Genomic DNA, 20,550 nt, shown 5'->3' with positions numbered 1-20,550 from the left:
AGAGAGAGGGTGAGAGAGGGTGAGAGAGAGAGAGGGTGAGAGTGAGAGTGAGAGAGGGTGAGAGTGAGAGTGAGAGAGAGAGAGGGTGAGAGAGAGGGTGAGAGAGAGAGAGGGTGAGAGAGAGAGTGAGAGAGAGAGAGGGAGAGAGAGAGAGAGGGTGAGAGAGAGAGACAGAGATATAGATATAGATATGGAGAGAGATATAGACATGGAGAGAGATATAGACATGGAGAGAGATATAGACATGGAGAGAGATATAGACATGGAGAGAGATATAGACATGGAGAGAGATAGAGATATGGAGAGAGAGAGAGAGAGGGGGAGAGATATGGAGAGGGAGAGATATGGAGAGAGAGAGAGAGGGTTAGAGAGAGAGAGGGTGAGAGAGAGAGAGAGAGAGAGAGAGAGGGTGAGAGAGAGAGGGTGAGAGAGAGAGGGTGAGAGAGGTGAGAGAGAGAGAGAGAGAGAGAGAGAGAGAGAGAGAGAGAGAGAGAGAGAAAGAGAGAGAGAGATATGGAGAGAGATATAGATATGGAGAGAGAGAGAGAGAGAGAGATAGATATGGAGAGAGATATAGATATGGAGAGAGAGAGAGAGAGAGAGAGCGAGAGAGAGCGAGAGAGCGAGAGAGAGGGGGGGCGAGATATCTGTGCCTGAGGATAGTTGCCTCGAGGGTAAAACAGAAGGCGTCAGTTAAAGAAAGAAAGGAAGTAAGAGAGTGTCTAGGTGGGGATCATCTCAATGGCCTAAAGTGATTTCCTCTCTAGAAATTCAAATACTATTTAGGGTATTTATTTCAATTACTTTCAAAGAGATTTCAAAGTAAGAATATTTTTTATTTTAAAATACAACTAGTTGCCTTGAAAAAAAACTTGTCGTCTTATAATACCTTTGTATTTTTTTAAACTATTGGATTATATTACTCATTGTATATCATGTCTGCTTCAAGTCTGGTTTTGAGGGGGGTTGATTTGGTAGGGGATCCGTGTGTGTTCTGCCCTCTACCTGTTCTGTCTGTTATCTGTGTTCGAGCCGATATGGACATATTTGTATAAAAAAGACAGAACATACAGAACTCCATGTACGTTTGTGTAAATATGTTAAATATTAATGTATATGATGAAATATTAGGTACATACCTTTATGATTTATATTTACCTGATTGAGATGTATTCTCTCTTTTGACAAACATATCAAGACTGTTTCAAGGAAAGCTTTTTTCCATCTAGGTAACATTGCAAAAATCAGAAACTTTCTGTCCAAAAATGATGCAGAAAAATTAATCCATGCTTTTGTTACTTCTAGGTAAGACTACTGCAATGCTCTACTTTCCGGCTACCCGGATAAAGCACTAAATAAACTTCAGTTAGTGCTAAATACAGCTGCTAGAATCCTGCCTAGAACCAAAAAATGTGATCATATTACTCCAGTGTTAGCCTCCCTACACTGGCTTCCTGTTAAGGGAAGCGCTGATTTCAAGGTTTTACTGCTAACCTACAAAGCATTACATGGGCTTGCTCCTACCTCTCTTTCCGATTTGGTCCTGTCATACATACCTACACGTACGCTACGGTCACAAGACGCAGGCCTCCTAATTGTCCCTAGAATTTCTAAGCAAACAGCTGGAGGCAGGGCTTTCTCCTATAGAGCTCCATTTGTATGGAATGGTCTGCCTACCCATGTGAGAGACGCAGACTCGGTCTCAACCTTTAAGTCTTTACTGAAGACTCAGCTCTTCAGTGGGTCATATGATTGAGTGTAGTCTGGCCCAGGAGTGTGAAGGTGAACGGAAAGGCTCAGGAGCAACGAACCGCCCTTGCTGTCTCTGCCTGGCCGGCTCCCCTCTCTGCACTGGGATTCTCTACCTCTAACCCTTTTACAGGGGCTGAGTCACTGGCTTACTGGTGCTCTTTCATGCCGTCCCTAGGAGGGGCGTGTCACTTGAGTGGGTTGAGTCACTGACGTGATCTTCCTGTCTGTGTTGGCGCACCCCCTTGGGTTGTGCCGTGGCGGAGATCTTTGTGGGCTATACTCGGCCTTGTCTCAGGATGGTAAGTTGGTGGTTGAAGATATCCCTCTAGTGGTGTGGGGGCTGTGCTTTAGTAAAGTGGGTGGGGTTATATCCTTCCTGTTTGGCCCTGTCCGGGGGTATCATCGGATGGGGCCACAGTGTCTCCTGACCCCTCGTGTCTCAGCCTCCAGTATTTATGCTGCAGTAGTTTATGTGTCGGGGGGCTAGGGTCAGTTTGTTATATCTGGAGTACTTCTCCTGTCTTATCCAGTGTCCTGTGTGAATTTAAGTATGCTCTCTCTAATTATCTTTCTCTCTTTCTTTCTCTCAGAGGACCTGAGCCCTAGGACCATGCCTCAGGACTACCTGGCATGATGACTCCTTGCTGTTCCCAGTCCACCTGGCTGTGCTGCTGCTCCAGTTTCAACTGTTCTGCCTGCGGCTATGGAACCTGTTCACCGGACGTGCTACCTGTCCCAGACCTGCTGTTTTCAACTCTCTAGCGACAGCAGGAGCGGTAGAGATACTCTTAATGATCGGCCAACTGACATTTACTCCTGAGGTGCTGACTTGCTGCACCCTCGACAACTCTTATGATTATTGTTATTTAACCATGCTGGTCATTTATGAACATTTGAACATCTTGGCCATGTTCTGTTATAATCTCCACCCGGCACAGCCAGAAGAGGACTGGCCACCCCTCATAGCCTGGTTCCTCTCTAGGTTTCTTCCTAGGTTTTGGCCTTTCTAGGGAGTTTTTCCTAGCCACCGTGCTTCTACACCTGCATTGCTTGCTGTTTGGGGTTTTAGGCTGGGTTTCTGTACAGCACATTTGAGATATCAGCTGATGTAAGAAGGGCTATAACAAATACAGTTGATTTGATTCATTTATTGTTAGTTTTTGCCCCCCCCTCTTGCCCATTCATTGTACTGTGGTAAGTGTGTTAGGATAAAGGCAGGAAGTTGGGCCTTTGGGGGGAGAAGTCCTAGCTAGACGCGGGAGCAGTATAGTTTTTTGACCATACAGACATACAAACAGGTCATATTATGTATTTTCCATGTCAAGTAATCTGCACTTTAAGTTGATTGGAGAATATTTTTGTTGCACCATATTCCTGGATCTCATTGAATGTTTTGGCCGTTTGGAAACCCTCAGTGTGAACTGTACGCGTACAAAACAACCCTGCTTTCAGGCTTGGGTAGTGGCTATGGTAAAGAGGAAAGGAAGCCACTACAATCAAGTCAAAAGACTCCGTGAAGGATTACCATCAGAAGGAAATCTCCGGTTCGGACACACGCTGGATATTGTTCTAGTTGTCAATGCATTTGGGACACAAGGACAGCTCGCTTGGAAGGACTTGAACTCCTAGAATTCGCCAGCTGTGAGTAACCACTGCGAATGAATGAGCTGCCCTGTTCAATGCGATCGTTGATCATGCATATTATGGAAGCGCAAAATGTGTTTATAATTGGAACGTTTGATAAACTTGGGAATGTATAATTCAAAACACAGCGCTGTGATAACAATTAAGAAGTTGAAGTTTGGGACACACTGAGATTCTATGCACAATGTAACCTAATCATGTGTCTAATATTTGGCCTCACATGGAAATGCAATGCATCAACAGAATGCAACTGAAGGATCTAAAGATACTGCATGTTTAAACTTCCATAAGGGGACAAAACTTAGAATGGGATGAAATGTTTAAAAACGCATCGAAAATGCCGAACTTGCACATGTTCTATTCAAAATGGGTTAATATGCTGAAATGGATGACTGTGTTTTAAAGCATTAAAAGGAGACCTAAAGGGGCATTGCGTTTAACAATCAAACCAACAACTGTGTCATTGTAAATTGAGTGAACTAAAAGTGAATGATGGCTGATGAAATCCCAAATAAGACCCCACTGGAGAGGGCAGAGGAGCATTTAAATTCACTCTATGCAGCCCAGAGAGGCAATCTTTGAGTGTGTACACGCAAAATGAATGAAATTCTTGTTGATGGAGGAAACATTGAAACTGTGAATGAGGGTCTTGAAGCATTTAATGCTGTTCACAAAGATTTTAAGAATGCTCAGGAATCTGTGCTAGAGCTGGTCAGAGAAGAGGAACAGGAAAATGAGAGCATTAACTATTATCAAACAAGAATGAGAACTTATGAACATTTCCTGAAAGAGGTGGAAATATGGAAAAAAGCTGAAGTTGATCCACAAACACTCATTGAACCACACGACAGCATTTCCAATGTGTCAAAAACATCAAGTAAAACAAAGTCTTGTAAGGCTGCTTCCTCAGTGTCCTCTGCACACCTAAAAGCTGAGGCAAAACGAGCGGCTCTACTAGCTCACCAAGCATCATTACAGGACAAGCATGCATTGGAACTGGAGAAAGCTCAACTGAAGGTTAGGATGGAAAAATGGTACTGGAGACGGACATAGCAGCATATAATGCCAGACTGAAGGTCCTGGAGAGCGTTGACTCAACTTCTCAATCCCATGCTGTGGCAGCCCACTTACTAAGCCAAGAAGATGGAATGAACTCTTATTTTAAGAACCAGGAACCTCTCTACTGCTGACCTTGTACTACAGCACAAACAGGCCACACTCCCTGTTAGGGAGATACCCATGTTTGATGGTGATCCTCTAACATTTAGGCCATTCGTGCGTGCATTTGAGCATGGTATAGAAGATAAGGCAAGCAGTAACCAGGATAGGCTCTATTACCTGGAACAGTACAGCTTTGGTCAGCCCAAGGATCTGGTCCGTAGTTATCTGCACATGGAAGCCAGATGAGGCTATGCAGAGGCTAAGAGGTTGTTAAAGGAACACTTTGACAATGAAATCAAAGTCACCACTGCTTACATGGGAAAAGTTTTGAACTGGACAAACAACAATCCGGATGATAGAAAGGGACTGGGTGGCTACGCACTCTCTTATAGGTTGCTGTAACGCTATGCAAGATCCACAGAACATGGAAGAGCTTAATCTTCCCTCCAACATAAAGTTGATCATGTCAAATTCCCCTACAAACTAAGGGGAAAATGGAGGACTACAGCATGTGATATTTTAGAGGGAAGCCACCTGAGGGCCCAGATCAGTGACCTGGTGACGTTCAAGGAAAAACTGGCCAAAATATTGCAGAATCCACTGTATGGAGACCTTCAAGATCCCCTGTCCAACAAAAAGTAAAAAAACATTTTTTTTAAACAGCAGCTGACTTTAAACAGCAGTTCAAGTCCAAGAGTAGGGGAAGCAGCTTTGCCACTGCAGTAGCTGTAGTGGCAGATTGTGACTCTGAAAAACCTCTAAAAGAACAAACATACAAAGTAAAGAGACCAGGCATCTACCCTTCTGATGCTCCCAGTATCTCATGTGTATTTTGTGCTGGTGAGCATTTATTGGTTGACTGCCAACAGGTGAAGGCACACGAATCCAAGGTTGAGTTTCTGAGATCAAAAGGCCTTTGTTTTGGCTGTTTGATGAGAGGACACTTAAGCAAAGAATGTAAAAGAAGGATGACCTGTCAGAGCTGTCAAAGAAAGCACCCCACAATCATGCACATTGAAGGAAGAGAGATTTAGATCCCAAAAGGCAGATATTAGGGTGTAGCAGTAAAGCGGGAGGAGACTGTCAGCAGTACTCTTGTTTCACTATAAGCTGGTGAAGATACCGGGGCCGGTACAGATTGTGCACTTGCGATTGTGCCAGTTCAAGTAAAGATGGCAAATGGAAGCAAGTCTGTGTTAACCTATGCGTTTCTCGATTCTGGTAGCTCAGTAACATTTTGTACGGAGAGACTCATGAGGCAGCGGAAAGCTAAAGGCAGTGAGACTGAAACTCTGCTACGCACAATGGGGCAGGAGAGTCCTACCAAGAGCTTTGAGATATCTGGATTCGGGTTTGGCAACGTGGAAGGTGACACATTTCTTGCATTACCTAAGGTCTACACCCAGAATAAGATCCCAGTGACGAGAGAACATTCCCACTCAGAAAGATCTCAAAAGGTGGCCATACCTGAAAGAGGTTCAGTTGAAGGAGATTGGTGCTGACGTCAAACTCCTGATTGGCGTAAATGCTCCAAAGGCAATGGAACCCTGGCAAATCATAAATAGCCAAGGCAATGCAGTGAAACGCAGTGAAAATCCTCTTTGGGTGGGTGATGAACGGTCCTCTTAACAATTGTACCATGGCAGAAGAATCTGGGTGTCCTACGGTGATGGCCAATCGTATCTCAATGGCTGACCTGGGGGTTCTTTTTGTAAATCAGTACAACCATGACTTCCCTGAGAGAGAGTTTGAAGAGAAAAGTGAGATGTCAGCTGAGGATCGTAAGCTCCATAACCCTCAAAGACCGTCACTACTACTTACCGTTGCCCTTTATCAATGTAGTCCTGCCAAACAATTATGACATGGCAGAGCAGCAGGCTCTAAATATTGTCAGGAAGTTCAAGAAGGACGAAGGTTACGCTGCAGAGTACAAAGGCTTCATGGATGAGGTGATAACAAAAAGGTTACGCCGAGAAGGTACCTCAGAGAGAATGGCAAGGTATGGTACATACCACACTATGGCGTTCACCGTAAGCACAAAGGAACAATATGAGTGATGTTTGACTGTTCACCATCCTATAAAAGCACATCTCTCAACAGTGAACTCCTTCAAAGCCCTGGCCTGGCAAAGACGCTTATAGGAGTCTTGCTAAGATTTCGGTAAGAGCACATTGCCATGATGGCAGACACCGAAGGAATATTCCTTCAAGTACGTGTCCATGAAGATGGCTTAGACTTTCTGCGATTCCTATGGTGGCCGGATGGTGATACTAACAAAAGATTGGAGGAGTACAGAATGACGGTACATCTTTTCATGCTATATCCTCTCTAAGTTGTGCAAACTTTGCACTGCGAAAGACAACTGTGAGAGGTACGATGAAGAGGTGATTCAAACAGTCAAGTCCAACTTCTATGTTGATGACGGCCTCAAGTCAGTGGCCACAGAAGAACAAGTCATAGCTCTCACAAAAAACCTCAGGGATGTGTGCTCTCAGGGTGGATTCAAATTGACAAAGTGGGTCAGCAACAGCCGCACTGTGCTGGATTCTATCCCTGATGAACACAAAGCCAGGCAGATAAAAGAACTGGACCTGGACAGAGAAAAGCTGCCTGTTGAAAGAGCACTTGGAATCCGACAGAACATTGAAAGTGATGCGTTTACCTTCCGAGTCACTGTCAAGAACAGACCTCTTATAAGAAGAGGTATTCTCTCAACTGTCAGCTCTGTTTATTATCCATTAGGTTTCTTTGCCCCATTCGTATTGAAGGCAAAGAAAATTCTCCAAGCGCTCTGCAAGCTAAAGTGTGGCTGGGACGAAGTTATCCCAGAAGAACACTCTATTTCATGGAAGAGATGGCTCTCAGAGCTGGACCAGCTGTCCAGATTGACAGATGTATGATGCTTGAGAACTTTGGTCAAGTCAAGACCGCACAGCTGCATCACTTCGGTGACGCAAGTGAACAAGGTTATGGCACAGCAAGCTACCTTAGGTTCACAAACGGTATGGAAAAGGTCCACATCGCATTCATACTGGGGGAATCAAGGGTGACTCCACTCAAGCAGGTGACGATCCCCAGACTGGAACTTGCATTGGCAGTGCGAGTGGACAGGATGTTAAGGTTGGAGCTCCAGATTGAACTTGAGGAGTCAACTTTCTGGACAGACATCCAGTCTGTGCTAAAATACATCCGCAACGATACCAAGAGATTCCATACCTTTGTAGCTAATAGGGTTGCTATGATCCGTGACCTATCGAAAGCAAAACAGTGGAGGTATTTGAATTCCAAACACAACCCAGCCTATGATGCCTCAAGAGGATTACATGTTGAAACTTTCCTGAAGAGATGGCACAAAGGACCAGAGTTCCCGGAGAAAGCAGAAACACAGTGGCCAAAAGTCCCAGAGGAGCTTGGCTCCATCCCTCCGGATGATCCAGAGGTGAGAAACGACATCATCGTAAACAGTACAAGTGTGGAAGAAAAGAGTCCGACCAGCAAACTGATTGAGTACTATTCCACATGGAACAGCTTGAAGAAAGCTTGAAGAAAGGATGCTGAAACTGAAGAGACTGCTTCTACAGTTATGCCAGAAAAGGAAAGTTCTCACACAAACTGATCCAGGATCAGATCAGAGTCTTAAAACTCACTGAAGGAACAACTTGACAAGTTCAAACTGACGTTTGGAAAAGAAAGTCTGTCTGTGTATGACCTAGATGAAGCAGAAAAGGTCATCATTCCATTTGAGCAATGACAGCACTTTAAACAAGAAATTGCATTAGTTGTGAAAGTAAAACAAATGTGCCAAGAGAAGCGGCTCAATCTGTAAGCTTGATCCAATTGTTGACAATGGCATTCTGAGAGTGGGAGGAAGATTAAGCAAACGGAACTAAAGAATCCTATGATCCTGCCCAAAGACTCCTACATCTCCAGACTGATCTTACTCCACATCCATGAGCAGGTTGGCCACTATGGGAGAGGTCACATGCTTTCTAGACTTCGCCAGCGACATTGGAAACCCTGTGCCAACTCCTTAGCAAGGAAGATCCTTACGAGCTGTGTCTTCTGCAGGCGGATGCAAGCTAGAGCTGGAGAACAGAAGATGGCCGACCTTCCACAAGATTGGGTGTCACCTGATTTGCCGCCTTTCACCCATGTGGGCATAGATTACTTCGGCCCCATAGAGGTGAAGCGAGGCCGCGTTCATATGAAGCAGTATGATGTGATCTTTACTTGCCTTGTGAGTTGAGCTGTCCATCTAGAAGTTGCTAGTTATCTGGATACTGATTCCTGCATCAATGCCCTGCGCAGGTTCATCTGTCAAAGGGGCCCAGTAACAAGTATCAGAACAGACAATGGCACCAACTTTTTTGGAACACAAAGAGCTAGGAGAAGCTCTGAAAGAGCTGGATCACAACAAGATTTAAAATGAATTACTGAAGGAAGGAGTGACATGGTCATTCAACCCTCCCTCTGGAGCCCACCATGGGGGGTATGGGAGAGGTTGATCCGACTGGTGAAAAATATCCTCTATTCAGTCCTTAAAGAGCAACTACTGGTTGATAAGGCTTTGCAGACAGCCTTGTGTGAAGTTGAGGTGATTATGAATGACAGACCAATCACAACTGTAACTTGACCCTAATGATCTAAAACCCCTGACTCCGAACCATCTGCTTTACCTGAAAGCAAAGCCAGTCCTGCCACCAGGACTATTCCAGAGATGCGACCTATAATCACGAAGGAGATGGAAGCAAGTACAAAATATCACTGACCTCTTCTGGAAGAGATGCATCAGGGTGTATCTTCCACTTATGCAGGAGCGGAACAAGTGGAACAAAACTAAGATAAACTTCAGTCCTGGTGACCTTGTGGTCATTGTCAATGACACAGCCCTAAGGAACTCTTGGCTAGTGGAGCGTGTGGTGGAGGCTTTGTCAGGGGCCAATGGTCTTGTCCGGAGAGTCATGGTTAAGACCAAGACCAATATCTTACAGGAACCTATCAATAAACTCTGTCTGCTCCTTGAGGTGGCTGAGTGACACACACACACACACACACACACTTCTCCATCTTTGAATCACGTGCACCTCTGATTCTTCGATGTCGCACTCTTACATTCTTTGACGTCAAACTTTTGATCTTTTTTGGAAGTTGAACACTTGCTGAACACTTCAACTCAGACTGAGATCTACGGACTCTTTTCCTATATGGGACCTTGTATATAGCTATAAACTGTAATAGTGCTCTGGTATAGAATGTTTTGTGTATTGGCTCTAGGTTTGAATATTAAGTAATTGTTGTGCATTCAGTGCACTTAACCATTAGGGGCCGGTATGATAGAGCCGATTTGGACATATTTGTATAAAAGACAGAACATACAGAGCTCCATGTACGTTTGTGTAAATATATTACATTTTAATATATATGATTATTTGAAATCATATTTATGATTTATATTTACCTGATTGAGATGTATTTATTTGTTGTTAGTGTAACTTAGTTTTTGCCCATTCATTGTACTGCTGTAAGTGTTTTAGGATAAAGGCAGGAAGTTGGGCCTTCGGGGGGAGGAGTCCTAGCTAGACGCGGGAGCAGTATAGTTTTTTGACCATACAGACATACAAACAGGTCATATTTTGTATTTTCCATGTCAAGTAATCTGTGCTTTAAGGTGATTGGAGAATAAACATTTTTGTATATATAAGAAGAATAAACCTTTTGCTTACACCATATCCCTGGATCTCATTGAATGTTTTGGCCGTTTGGAAACCTTGAGTGTGGACTGTATGCGTACCAAACAACCCCGCTTTCAGGCTAGGGCAGTGGCTATGGTAAAGAGGAAAGGAAGCCACTATAATCTGTATAAATCATTAAAAAATGCAAAATAAAAAAAACGTATAAAATAAAAAATCCAACTAGTTGAATATTGGAATGTATTTGGAAATAGACTTGGAAAGTCTTGGCATGTATTGGAAAATACTCAAATACACAGACAAGTGTATTTTCAAATACAAATATTTAAATACCCAGGTCTGGTCCTAGCCTCGCATGCCACCCTGATCTGTCAAGCTTACATGACTGGTTCGCTGCACGGATAGCGAACCATTCATGTAAGGTCGAGAGAGGTGACATGCGAGGCTAGTCTGTTGCTATGGGTATCTGAAATAATGTATTTGGAAATAAGTATTTTTTGAAAATAGTTTCGGCTTTTTATAGGAAGTTATTTGGAAATACTTTCAAATACTTCAAATCAAAGTTGCTGATTTATCCACATTATTTGCACTAAATGTAAATTGCTCTGGATGAGACCCACTAGGAACAAACTGGTTGAATCAATGTGGTTTCAGTGTAATTTGCCATTGTATTGTGACATGGAATCTACCTGAAAAATACATTGGATTGGATACATTGGATTTTTTTTAAGTATTGTTTTGAGGGTGAAATTTCAACCACAGGATAATGTCATCATTGTCACCCATTTTCAACAAGGTTTCTCTATGTTGAATTTGTACCATAGAAACAACGTCAGATCTTCAGCGTTATATCCACTAACAGAAAAAAACTATAGGCTGTGCAGCACCTCCTACTGGAGATTTGATCTATCTACAGTTATTCTTTAGGTCTCCCATTCACGTCTTCATCTCAACCAAAAATCTAAGTTAAGAATAGTACTAAATCAAATCATTCTTTATTTAAAGGCCAACACGACCAAATTGGGGTAGCGGCAGGGTAGCCTAGTGGTTAGAGCGTTGGACTAGTAACCGGAAGGTTGCAAGTTCAAACCCCCGAGCTGACAAGTCTGTCGTTCTGCCCCTGAACAGGCAGCTACCTTCAACACCTCCCATCTATCTCTGAAGACCGTCTAGTTCTATTTGCCATATATTTTTCAACTGTGATGTTTCAACCTTAACCATTTTCAATTTCAACTTCAATGGGGAATGTCAAAGTTGGGACGTCCCAATGATTCTGGATAACATGGAACCTGCTTGGATAGTTCCTCTGGCAATAATTCCAGTTTGTCTACAAATGAATCATTGATATTTTGGATTCACGTCTCCATCTCAATCCAAAATCTAATCAAATCAATCTTTAAAAGCACTTTACATGTTAATATTTGGTTGCATTGACAACCAAACACAATTCAATATCACTTTAGCAATACAGTAAATAGCTTACTAACATGTCAACAAGTTACAAATTCTGTTGGTTTCACGTCTCCAACTAAACCAAAAATAAAAGTTAAAAGAATAGGATTAAGCCAGTGAGTCAGATGAAACTATCCAAGAATTAGACATCCTTTAAATGTTATTTGGTTGCGTTTTCAACCAAACACAATTCAATAATACTTTTTTAATACAATAAATAGCCTAAAGTTAAGGCTCTTACAAACTAATGTAACACTATTTATTGAACTTTAAAATTAGTAACATTTCTCACCAGCCGTGAGTTTGGGCAGCTCCATATTAAGACATATGACTGTTCCTAGTGCAAAAACAATGTCCTATCCCGGGGCTTGGGCAAATGACATTACTAAGTTGCTCCCGAATGTACTACGTCAGGACATGGAAATCGATTCTATCGTAGTCCATGTGGGTTTTAATGACATTATGAAGGCAGCTCTGAACAGTTGAAACTGGATTTTAAAGAGCTGATTGATTGATTCCCTGCTAGACACTAATAAAAGACCCATCATATCTGGCCCTGTGCCCTCTCTAAATCGTGGCATTGAGAGCTTTAGCAGGACTCTCGCTCTTCACAACTTGCTAAGTGATTATTGCAGTTCAATGGGTGTAACTTTTGTTGACAATTCCGACACCTTTTGGAAACAAATCACGTTTTCTGAGGAGGATGGGTTCCACCCAAATCATTTCGGTTCCTGGATCATTTCACAGCATTATAAGGCTACGCTATGACAATGACTTATCAATGACCCAAGCCCAGCTCAGCTAATCCCTACTATTGTGACGCAGAGTTGTCATAATGCTTAGGCAAATGTACATTATACCAGGGGTGTTGGTAGACACAATGTAAGTAACCTAATTTATGTCCCTCTAACTACCCTGAATGCCTCTGTTGATCCTACCGCTATTGTATGCAGTAATCTCGTGCCTACGGACCAGCGTTAGGCTGTTAGCACTGAGGTGGTGTGCCCAAGCAGGGAGTCCACTGTGTGCAGCTCACCCTGCACTAACATAAATAACATGAGCATGTCTACTTCTGCTAAGCTTCCCAGTAAATCAATGATATCAAGCAAGCATCCCAGAAAAGTGCTGAAAATAGCCCACAGTAAAATATGTAGCTTAAGAAACAAGGTTCATGAAATGAATAACAAATAAGTCTAGCTGAACAGCCGATTGGCAAATGTACTGCATATTGAAAAATCATGTGACTAAACTGAATAAAAAGAACAAACTATACTATGAAACAAAGATAAATTATATGAAGAATTGCAATAAAAAAAAGCTCTAGAGCACCTTAAATTACATTTTGTGCAAAAAGGCAAACTCAGCACCACCATTCACTGACTCAGATGGCTCATGATCACAAAACCCACTGATATTGCCAATTACTTTAATGATTTTTTTAATTGGCAAGAACTTAGGCATGACATGCCAGCACCAAACGCTGACACTGCACATCCAAGTATAACTTATCAAATAATGAAAGACAAGCATTGTAATTTCTAATTCTGTAAAGTGAGTGTGGAAGAGGTGAAATAATTATTGTTGTCGATCAACAATGACAAGCCACCAGGGTCTGACAACTTGGCTGGAAAATTACTGAGAATAATAGCGGACGATATTGCCACTCCTATTTGCCCTATCTTCAATTTAAGCCTACTAGAAAGTGTGTGCCCTCAAGCCTCGAGGGAAGCAAAAGTCATTCCGCTACCTAAAGAATAGCCCCCTTTACTGGCTCAAATAGCCGACCAATCAGCCTGTTACCAACCCTTAGTAAACCGTTTGGAGTAACCCTAGATTGTAAACTGTCATGGTCAAACATGTCGATACAACAGTAGCTAAGATGGGGAGAAGACTGTCCATAATAAAACGCTGCTCTGCCTTCTCAACAGCACTATCAACAAGTCTGGTCCTACAGGCCCTAGTTTTGTCAAACCTGGACTACTGTTCAGTCGAGTGGTCAGGTGCTACAAAGAGAAAAGTACAATTGGCTCAGAAAAGGGCAGCACAGCTGGCTCTTAAATGTAGACGGAGAGCTAACATTAATGACATGCATGTCAATCTCTCATGGCTCAAAGTGGAGAAGAGATTGACTTCATCACTACTTGTTTTTATAAGAAGTGTTGACAAGCTGAATGCACCGAGCTGTCTGTTTAAACTACTAGCACACAGCAGACACCCATACATACCCCACAAGACATGCCACCAGAGGTCTCTTCACAATCCCCAAGTCCAGACCAGACTATGGGAGGCACACAGTACTACATAGAGCCATGGCTACATGGAACTCTATCCCACATCAGGTAACTGATGCAAGCAGTAGAATCAGATTAGGTAAAAACAGATAAAAAGACACCTTATGGAACAGCGGGAACTGCGAAGACACACACACACACACACACACACACGGGTACAGACACAAACATACGCAGACTGTCGCTAGCACACCCAATCTACATACACGTACATTGTAATATTGTTGTATAGTGGTATCACTCATTTTGTATTGTAGATATGTAGTGGTGTAACAATATTACACGATACACTGTTTTATCTTTTGTTTTAATGTGTGATCCAAGTGCCTTGATCACATCTAATTGGGATTCTTAATAAATACAAATACAGCCATGGCCACATTTTGATGTTAGCCTGATGTAACTATAAATGTATTTTTATGTAGTCATAGAAAGTGTGCATGTTCAAAATAGCATGCACAGATCGCAGGTCTGCGGAGATCTTCACAATTGCCATAGAAATGTGCGCACACTCTCGAACAGCATTGATCCTTGCACTGTACGTTGAATGAATGTAATCTCAACTGCAATCCGGTTCATTTGGTTGTGCTGTTAGATGCAGCAGAGTGATAACACATTAAGTTGTTGCATAAATATTTGACATTGTAGTCCCATTGGAATTTGGTTGTATATTTAGATGGTTGAAAGCATCGTGGTAACCCATTAGGATTTCAACAAGCTTCTGTCTTTTTGAGTGGGTGAATAAAAAGGTTGAAATCTCATTGATCAACGTCTCAACCAAATATGAACAAAAATGTCCACGTTGAAATGACGTGGTGTGCCCAGTGGGGAGTGTCTTCTAAATGACTAAAAATGTAAATATTTTTTAAAAAATATACTCAAATGAACATTTGTATTTAAATAACAATTCCTTAAATATGCATGTATTTGAACCCAGGTCTGTTCCTTTCCTCATCTTCTCTTTGAAAACATGACATAGGTGGGGGAAAGCTACATGTTAGGAAGCCTACTAGGGAGTCTGCTTTCACTTGTCCAGTGGTTTGACATTGACAGCAGTGCAGAGGGAGAAAAGGACTCGAGGAGAGGAAGCCACTTTAAACTACTGAGATGCCCAAAGTACTTCCGTCTATGACATGGTGCTGGCAAGAGTGAAGGACAGAGAAGTGTTGAACGTGAGAAAAACAATGTCATGGACAGAAAAGTGGGAAAAAAGTGTTTCCAGGAATCTGCCTGAAGATTGAAAGTTTTGTGCTGAGAGAAACAGTAAAGCCCAGGCACCAAGGACAAATAGATAAGAAGTTGTTGTTTTTTTAAGAAGAAAAAAAAGATCCCGGGAGCCAAAAGAGAGTTCCTTGGTTACAGTATCTGAGCCTGAAGACATGCATGGAGGGACAGGGAGCCTGGGAAAGATAGAAAGAGAGAAATATGGAGAGAAATTAGTGTTAGTAAGTAATGGTGGCATGCTGTGCTGGGCTGGAAGCTGAGAGGGCAGCAGAGACCGAGAGTACCACAGGAATAGTAATGTCTTGGCTTTGCTGAGGTCTGATTTCTGCTGGGCCACAGTTACCGCTGAATATTTTATATGATACCGCAAGGTTAGCAAAAAGACACACAAACACACACACACACAAAGTTAGCATGAAACAGGTCCTCAAGGTCTACACTGCATAGTCAGTCTCTTCCAGCCATACAAATGATTACTTCAGCCAAAGGAAACCAGGTGTGTGTTGGCCTAGTATGTGACCAATAAGGGACAGTAATGTATCAATAAGTACCAATTATATACAGCTTATGAACACAGTCCACATTGCAGCTCTCCAGTCTTTCACATGGACATACTGAATAGGACCAACATAAGGTGGCTCTCCATCCTACTGTCTGTTGTCCTCGTTTCTCCCTGTGTTTAGTCTCTAATTTGGCACACACACACTCCAATCGAGGAGATAAGTACTTTACACCAGTGTGATTTTGTTAAGTAAAAATACTTGAAAGTACTACTACTAGTTTTTTGGGGTATCTTTACTATTTATATTTTTTACTTTACTACATTCCTAAAGAAAAGTATGTACTTTTTACTCCATACATTTTCCATGAGACACAAAAGAACTCGTTACATTTTGAATGCTTAGCAGGACAGAAAAATATTTTAATTCACACATTTATCAAAAGAACATCTCTGGTCATCCCTACTGCCTCTGAACTGGCAGACTCACTAAAGACATGCTTAGTTTCTAAATTATGTCTGAGTGTTGTAGCATCCCCTGGCTATCTGTAAATACATTTTTAAAAAACAAGAAAACGGTTCCGTCTGGTTTTCTTAATAGAAGTAATTTGAAATTATTTAAACTTTTACTTTTGATACTTAAGTATACTTGAATAATTACATTTACCTTTGGTACTTAAGTGTATTTAAAACCATTTAAAAAAACACTTTTTCTCAAGTAGGATTTTATTGGGTGACTTTCACTTAAGTCATTTTCTATTAAAAGGCATCTTTACTTTTACTCAAGTATGACAAATCGGGTACATTTTCCACCACTGCAAAATCAGCAGTGTAACATTGTCATGGAAACACTGGCTGGATCATTTGGACTTTTCTTTCTCCATTTCCCTCCATCTCAATCTCTGCCTCTCTCTTTCTCTTTTTGACCCTTTCCATCAGTCTCTGCCCGTTCCTCTGTAAGTCTCCCTCTTCCGTGCCCCCTTTCTCTGTCTGCTTCCCCCAATCACCTTCCCTCTCTCTGTCTTTTATTCTCATTGCAAACAAATGACGGCAGCCACTGCCACTGCCACGCTGCTGCTGATGTCACTGGTTACCATGGCTACCAACCGCTCAGCTGTGACGCTGCCCCAGAGGAGAGATGTGTTTGTGGGTAAGGTTTACAACGTTTACATTAACATTAAAACAGGCAGCACATGGAGCTCCATCAAGTGTTGGTCTAACAGACCGTATTCCGTCAGGGGTCACCAGGTGACCTAATCACCCATAATCCTCTAGGATAATGTCCTGAAGTCACATCACTGGTTGGCTGCGACTGTCCTAGGAAAGATCTGCTCTTCAAAAGTAGCTACTGTACCGTGGGTTCGTATCCACAAAACCAACTAATATTTTCCTCCTCTAGAGAGAGAACAGAGACTGTGCGCAAAACATTGGAGACAAGCATATGGAGAGCCAGCTGGCCTTAGAAAGCTCCCATTAAATTGGTGACCTGAACCATGAACACAACCAGACACCATGTTACACACACAAACACACACACAGCTCACATCACCACCTAACACCTGATCTAGGGTCAGTAGGGCTTCTGGGTCACAGCAACAATCTGATGACTCTCTGACCTAGACCACTGTTTTAGGATGATGGTATATTCCGTAAATGCTTCGTGAACATGTTGTATTCTGCCTCTATTGTATCCTGATTGATGCATGTTAGCCATGCAATACTATGATACATGATACAGTTGAAGTCGGAAGTTTACATACACTTAGGTAAACATTTTTTGATAACAAAACTATCGTTTTGGCAAGTCGGTAAGGACATCTACTTTGTGCATGACACAAGTCATCTTTCCAACAATTGTTTACAGACAGATTATTTCACTTATAATCCACTGTATCACAATTCCAGTGGGTCAGAAGTTTACATACACTAAGTTGACTGTGCCTTTAAACAGCTCGGAAAATTCCAGAAAATGATGTGATGGCTTTAGATGCTTCTGATAGGCTAATTGACATCATTTGAGTCAATTGGAGGTGTACTTGTGGATGTATTTCAAGGCATACCTTCAAACGCAGTGCCTCTTTGCTTGACATCATGGGAAAATCAAATGAAATCAGCCAAGACCTCAGGGGGAAAAAAAGGGAAGCATGGAGGTGGCAACATCATGTTGTGGGGGTGCTTTGCTGCAGGAGGGACTGGTGCACTTCACAAAATAGATGGCATCATGAGGTAGTAAAATTATGTGGATATATTGAAGCATCAGTCAGGAAGTTAAAGCTTGGTCGCAAATGGGTCTTCCAAATGAACAATGACCCTAAACATATTTCCAAAGTTGTGGCAAAATGGCTTAAGGACAACAACGTCAAGGTATTGGAGTGGCCATCACAACGCCCTGACCTCAATCCCATAGAAAATTTGTGGGCAGAACTGAAAAAGCGTGTGCGAGCAAGGAGGCCTACAAACCTGACTCAGTTACACCAGCTAATGTCAGGAGGAATGGGACAAAATTCACCCAACTTATTGTGGGAAGCTTGTGGAAGGCTACCCAAAACATTTGACCTAAGTTAAACAATTTAAAGGCAATGCTACCAAATACTGATTGAGTGTATGTAAACTTCTGACCCACTGGGAATGTGATGAAAGAAATAAAAGCTGAAATAAATCACTCTCTCTACTATGATTCTGACATTTCACGTTCTTAAAATAAAGTGGTGATCCTAACTGACCTAAGAAAGATAATTTTTAGTAGGATTTAATGTCAGGAATTGTGAAAAATTAAGTTTAAATGTATTTGGCTAAGGTGTATGTAAACTTCAGACTTCAACTGTATATGTATTCTGTGTGCTGTATTTTCTATGCTAGCCAGTAACCACCCACCTGGATCATGTAGAGCTGGGCGATGCGGTATTCCTCCACGCTCATGGGCATGGGGATCCGGTACTCCTTGATCAACATGGTGGCTGGTGGGTGGGGGTAACAGGGGGCTGGGGGGGGGGCAGAGAGTCGTCTCAACGAGCCGCTCTACCCAAGCAGCAGCAGCATCAAACAGCCACGATGGAAAGCATCATTTTTCAGACCTGCAGGAGGAGGGAAAAGAGTTACACTGGGTGAGAGGAAACCTTGTGGTATTTGATTTGGTCAAGTCTATGTGGTGAGAACTATCAGTAGTCTCAGATGTCTGTGTGATGACACACACACACACACACACGCAAGGGTAAGAAGAGAATACTTGACACTGAATAACATAATCACATATAAATCCTTAATCCAATCAAGACAACACTTCCTCTCCACATCTTGTGTGTATATGTCCTCAGTCACCATTCAGCCCTGAATCAGATATATCAAAACATTTACCTACTAATCAAATATTGATATTTTTTACAAGTCCACATTATATCCAATGTTCTAGCCACTTCCCAGTAACGTCCATACTAAATGCCAAAAGTTATTCCTGAAAGTCAATGTCCCTATTCACTGTAGAGGTGCAGTAACAGCAGTCTGCTAACGATGCAATTCCACAATCGGCAAGGCCCAGGCATCAAGCATCAGCATCCAATCAGTGTCCAAGTAATGACAAAACAAAATATAAACAACGTTTCCTTCAGTAGAGGTCTGCCCAAGCCTCCCAAGAGACAAGGCAGCATGGCAACACACACAGACAGACAGGAACGAGTTAAGGGAGTCACATGACTGAGGTGGCTTAGTGTAAGGCAGATTAAACACACAGCACCGCACTTCGTTACACAACTCTGTCTAATAGCAGAGGAGAGAGAGAATGGAGGGAGGGAGAGAGGGGAAAAAGGTAGAGTGAGAAAGAGAGGGGGGGTTGAGTGAGGAAAGTAGAGATGGGAGAGAGGGGTTGGAAGGCTGCTCGAGGGGTAGAGCATGTGTGGGAGGGAGAGAGAGAGAGAGAGAAGGAGGGGGGCATAATCACTCCAGCCCAACAGATTAATAGATTGATAGAGACAGAGGCTAGTGGAGTGTCACAGGGAAGCCAGAGGGGACGCAGAGAGGCAGAGAGAGAGAGAGAGAGAGAGAGAGGCAAGCCAGAGGGGACGCAGAGGCAGAGAGGCAGAGAGAGAGAGAGAGGCAAGCCAGAGGGGACGCAGAGGCAGAGAGGCAGAGATAGAGAGAGAGAGGCAGAGAGAGAGAGCTAGAGAGAGAGCTAGAGAGAGAGAGGCAAGCCAGAGGGGACGCAGAGGCAGAGAGGCAGAGAGAGAGAGAGCGAGAGAGAGAGAGGCAGAAGGAGAGAGAGAGAGAGGCAGAGAGAGAGAGAGAGAGAGAGAGAGGCAGATAGAGAGAGAGGCAGAGAGAGAGAGAGAGGCATAGAGAGAGGCATAGAGAGAGGCATAGAGAGAGGCATAGAGAGAGGCATAGAGAGAGCGAGAGAGAGGCAGAGAGAGAGAGAGACAGAGAGAGAGAGGCAGAGACAGCGAGAGAGAGAGGCAGAGAGAGAGAGAGAGAGGCAGAGAGAGACAGAGACAGAGAGAGAGAGAGGCAGAGAGAGAGAGAGAGAGAGGCAGAGAGAGACAGAGACAGAGAGAGAGAGAGAGAGGCAGAGAGAGAGAGAAACAGGTGGTCTTGGATTAAGATTGGGTTAGAGCATACTGGACACTAACAATGTGATACAGTATGTCAATGGCTTAAGTTATTGCTGCCCAAATAACGCAACAATCTACGTCATTGGCTTAACAGGATTCCCCCTCCCCAAAATTGCTACATGTCATTGGCTTGAAACCATTCCGCACTAACGTCATTGGCTTAAAATGATTTCCATTATAGTTAACTACATTAATGTGAGCTGCTGTACTAACGGAGGTTTAATTTGATAAAAACA

General features: G+C 42.8%; 1 protein-coding gene across 6 annotated transcripts in view; it reads right to left on the bottom strand.

Annotated features, from left to right (window-relative positions):
• LOC110522945 (membrane-associated phosphatidylinositol transfer protein 2) overlaps positions 1-20,550 on the bottom strand; it is a 90,011-nt gene that overhangs the window by 44,417 nt on the left and 25,044 nt on the right. For all 6 annotated transcript variants that reach the window (XM_036977547.2, XM_036977546.2, XM_090234861.1 and 3 more), the window contains exon 2: positions 18,588-18,787. In XM_036977547.2, the coding sequence (XP_036833442.2) occupies positions 18,588-18,665 (78 nt within the window). In that variant the 5' untranslated portion in view covers positions 18,666-18,787. The remainder of the gene's footprint in view (positions 1-18,587; positions 18,788-20,550) is intronic.

This window comes from Oncorhynchus mykiss, chromosome 5 (genome assembly GCF_057628025.1).
Source record: "Oncorhynchus mykiss isolate SJ-2025 chromosome 5, ASM5762802v1, whole genome shotgun sequence".
In the NCBI taxonomy this organism is placed as follows: Eukaryota; Metazoa; Chordata; class Actinopteri; order Salmoniformes; family Salmonidae; genus Oncorhynchus; species Oncorhynchus mykiss.
Note: the sequence above shows the minus strand (reverse complement) of the source record. Positions and strands in the feature narration are given on the sequence as shown.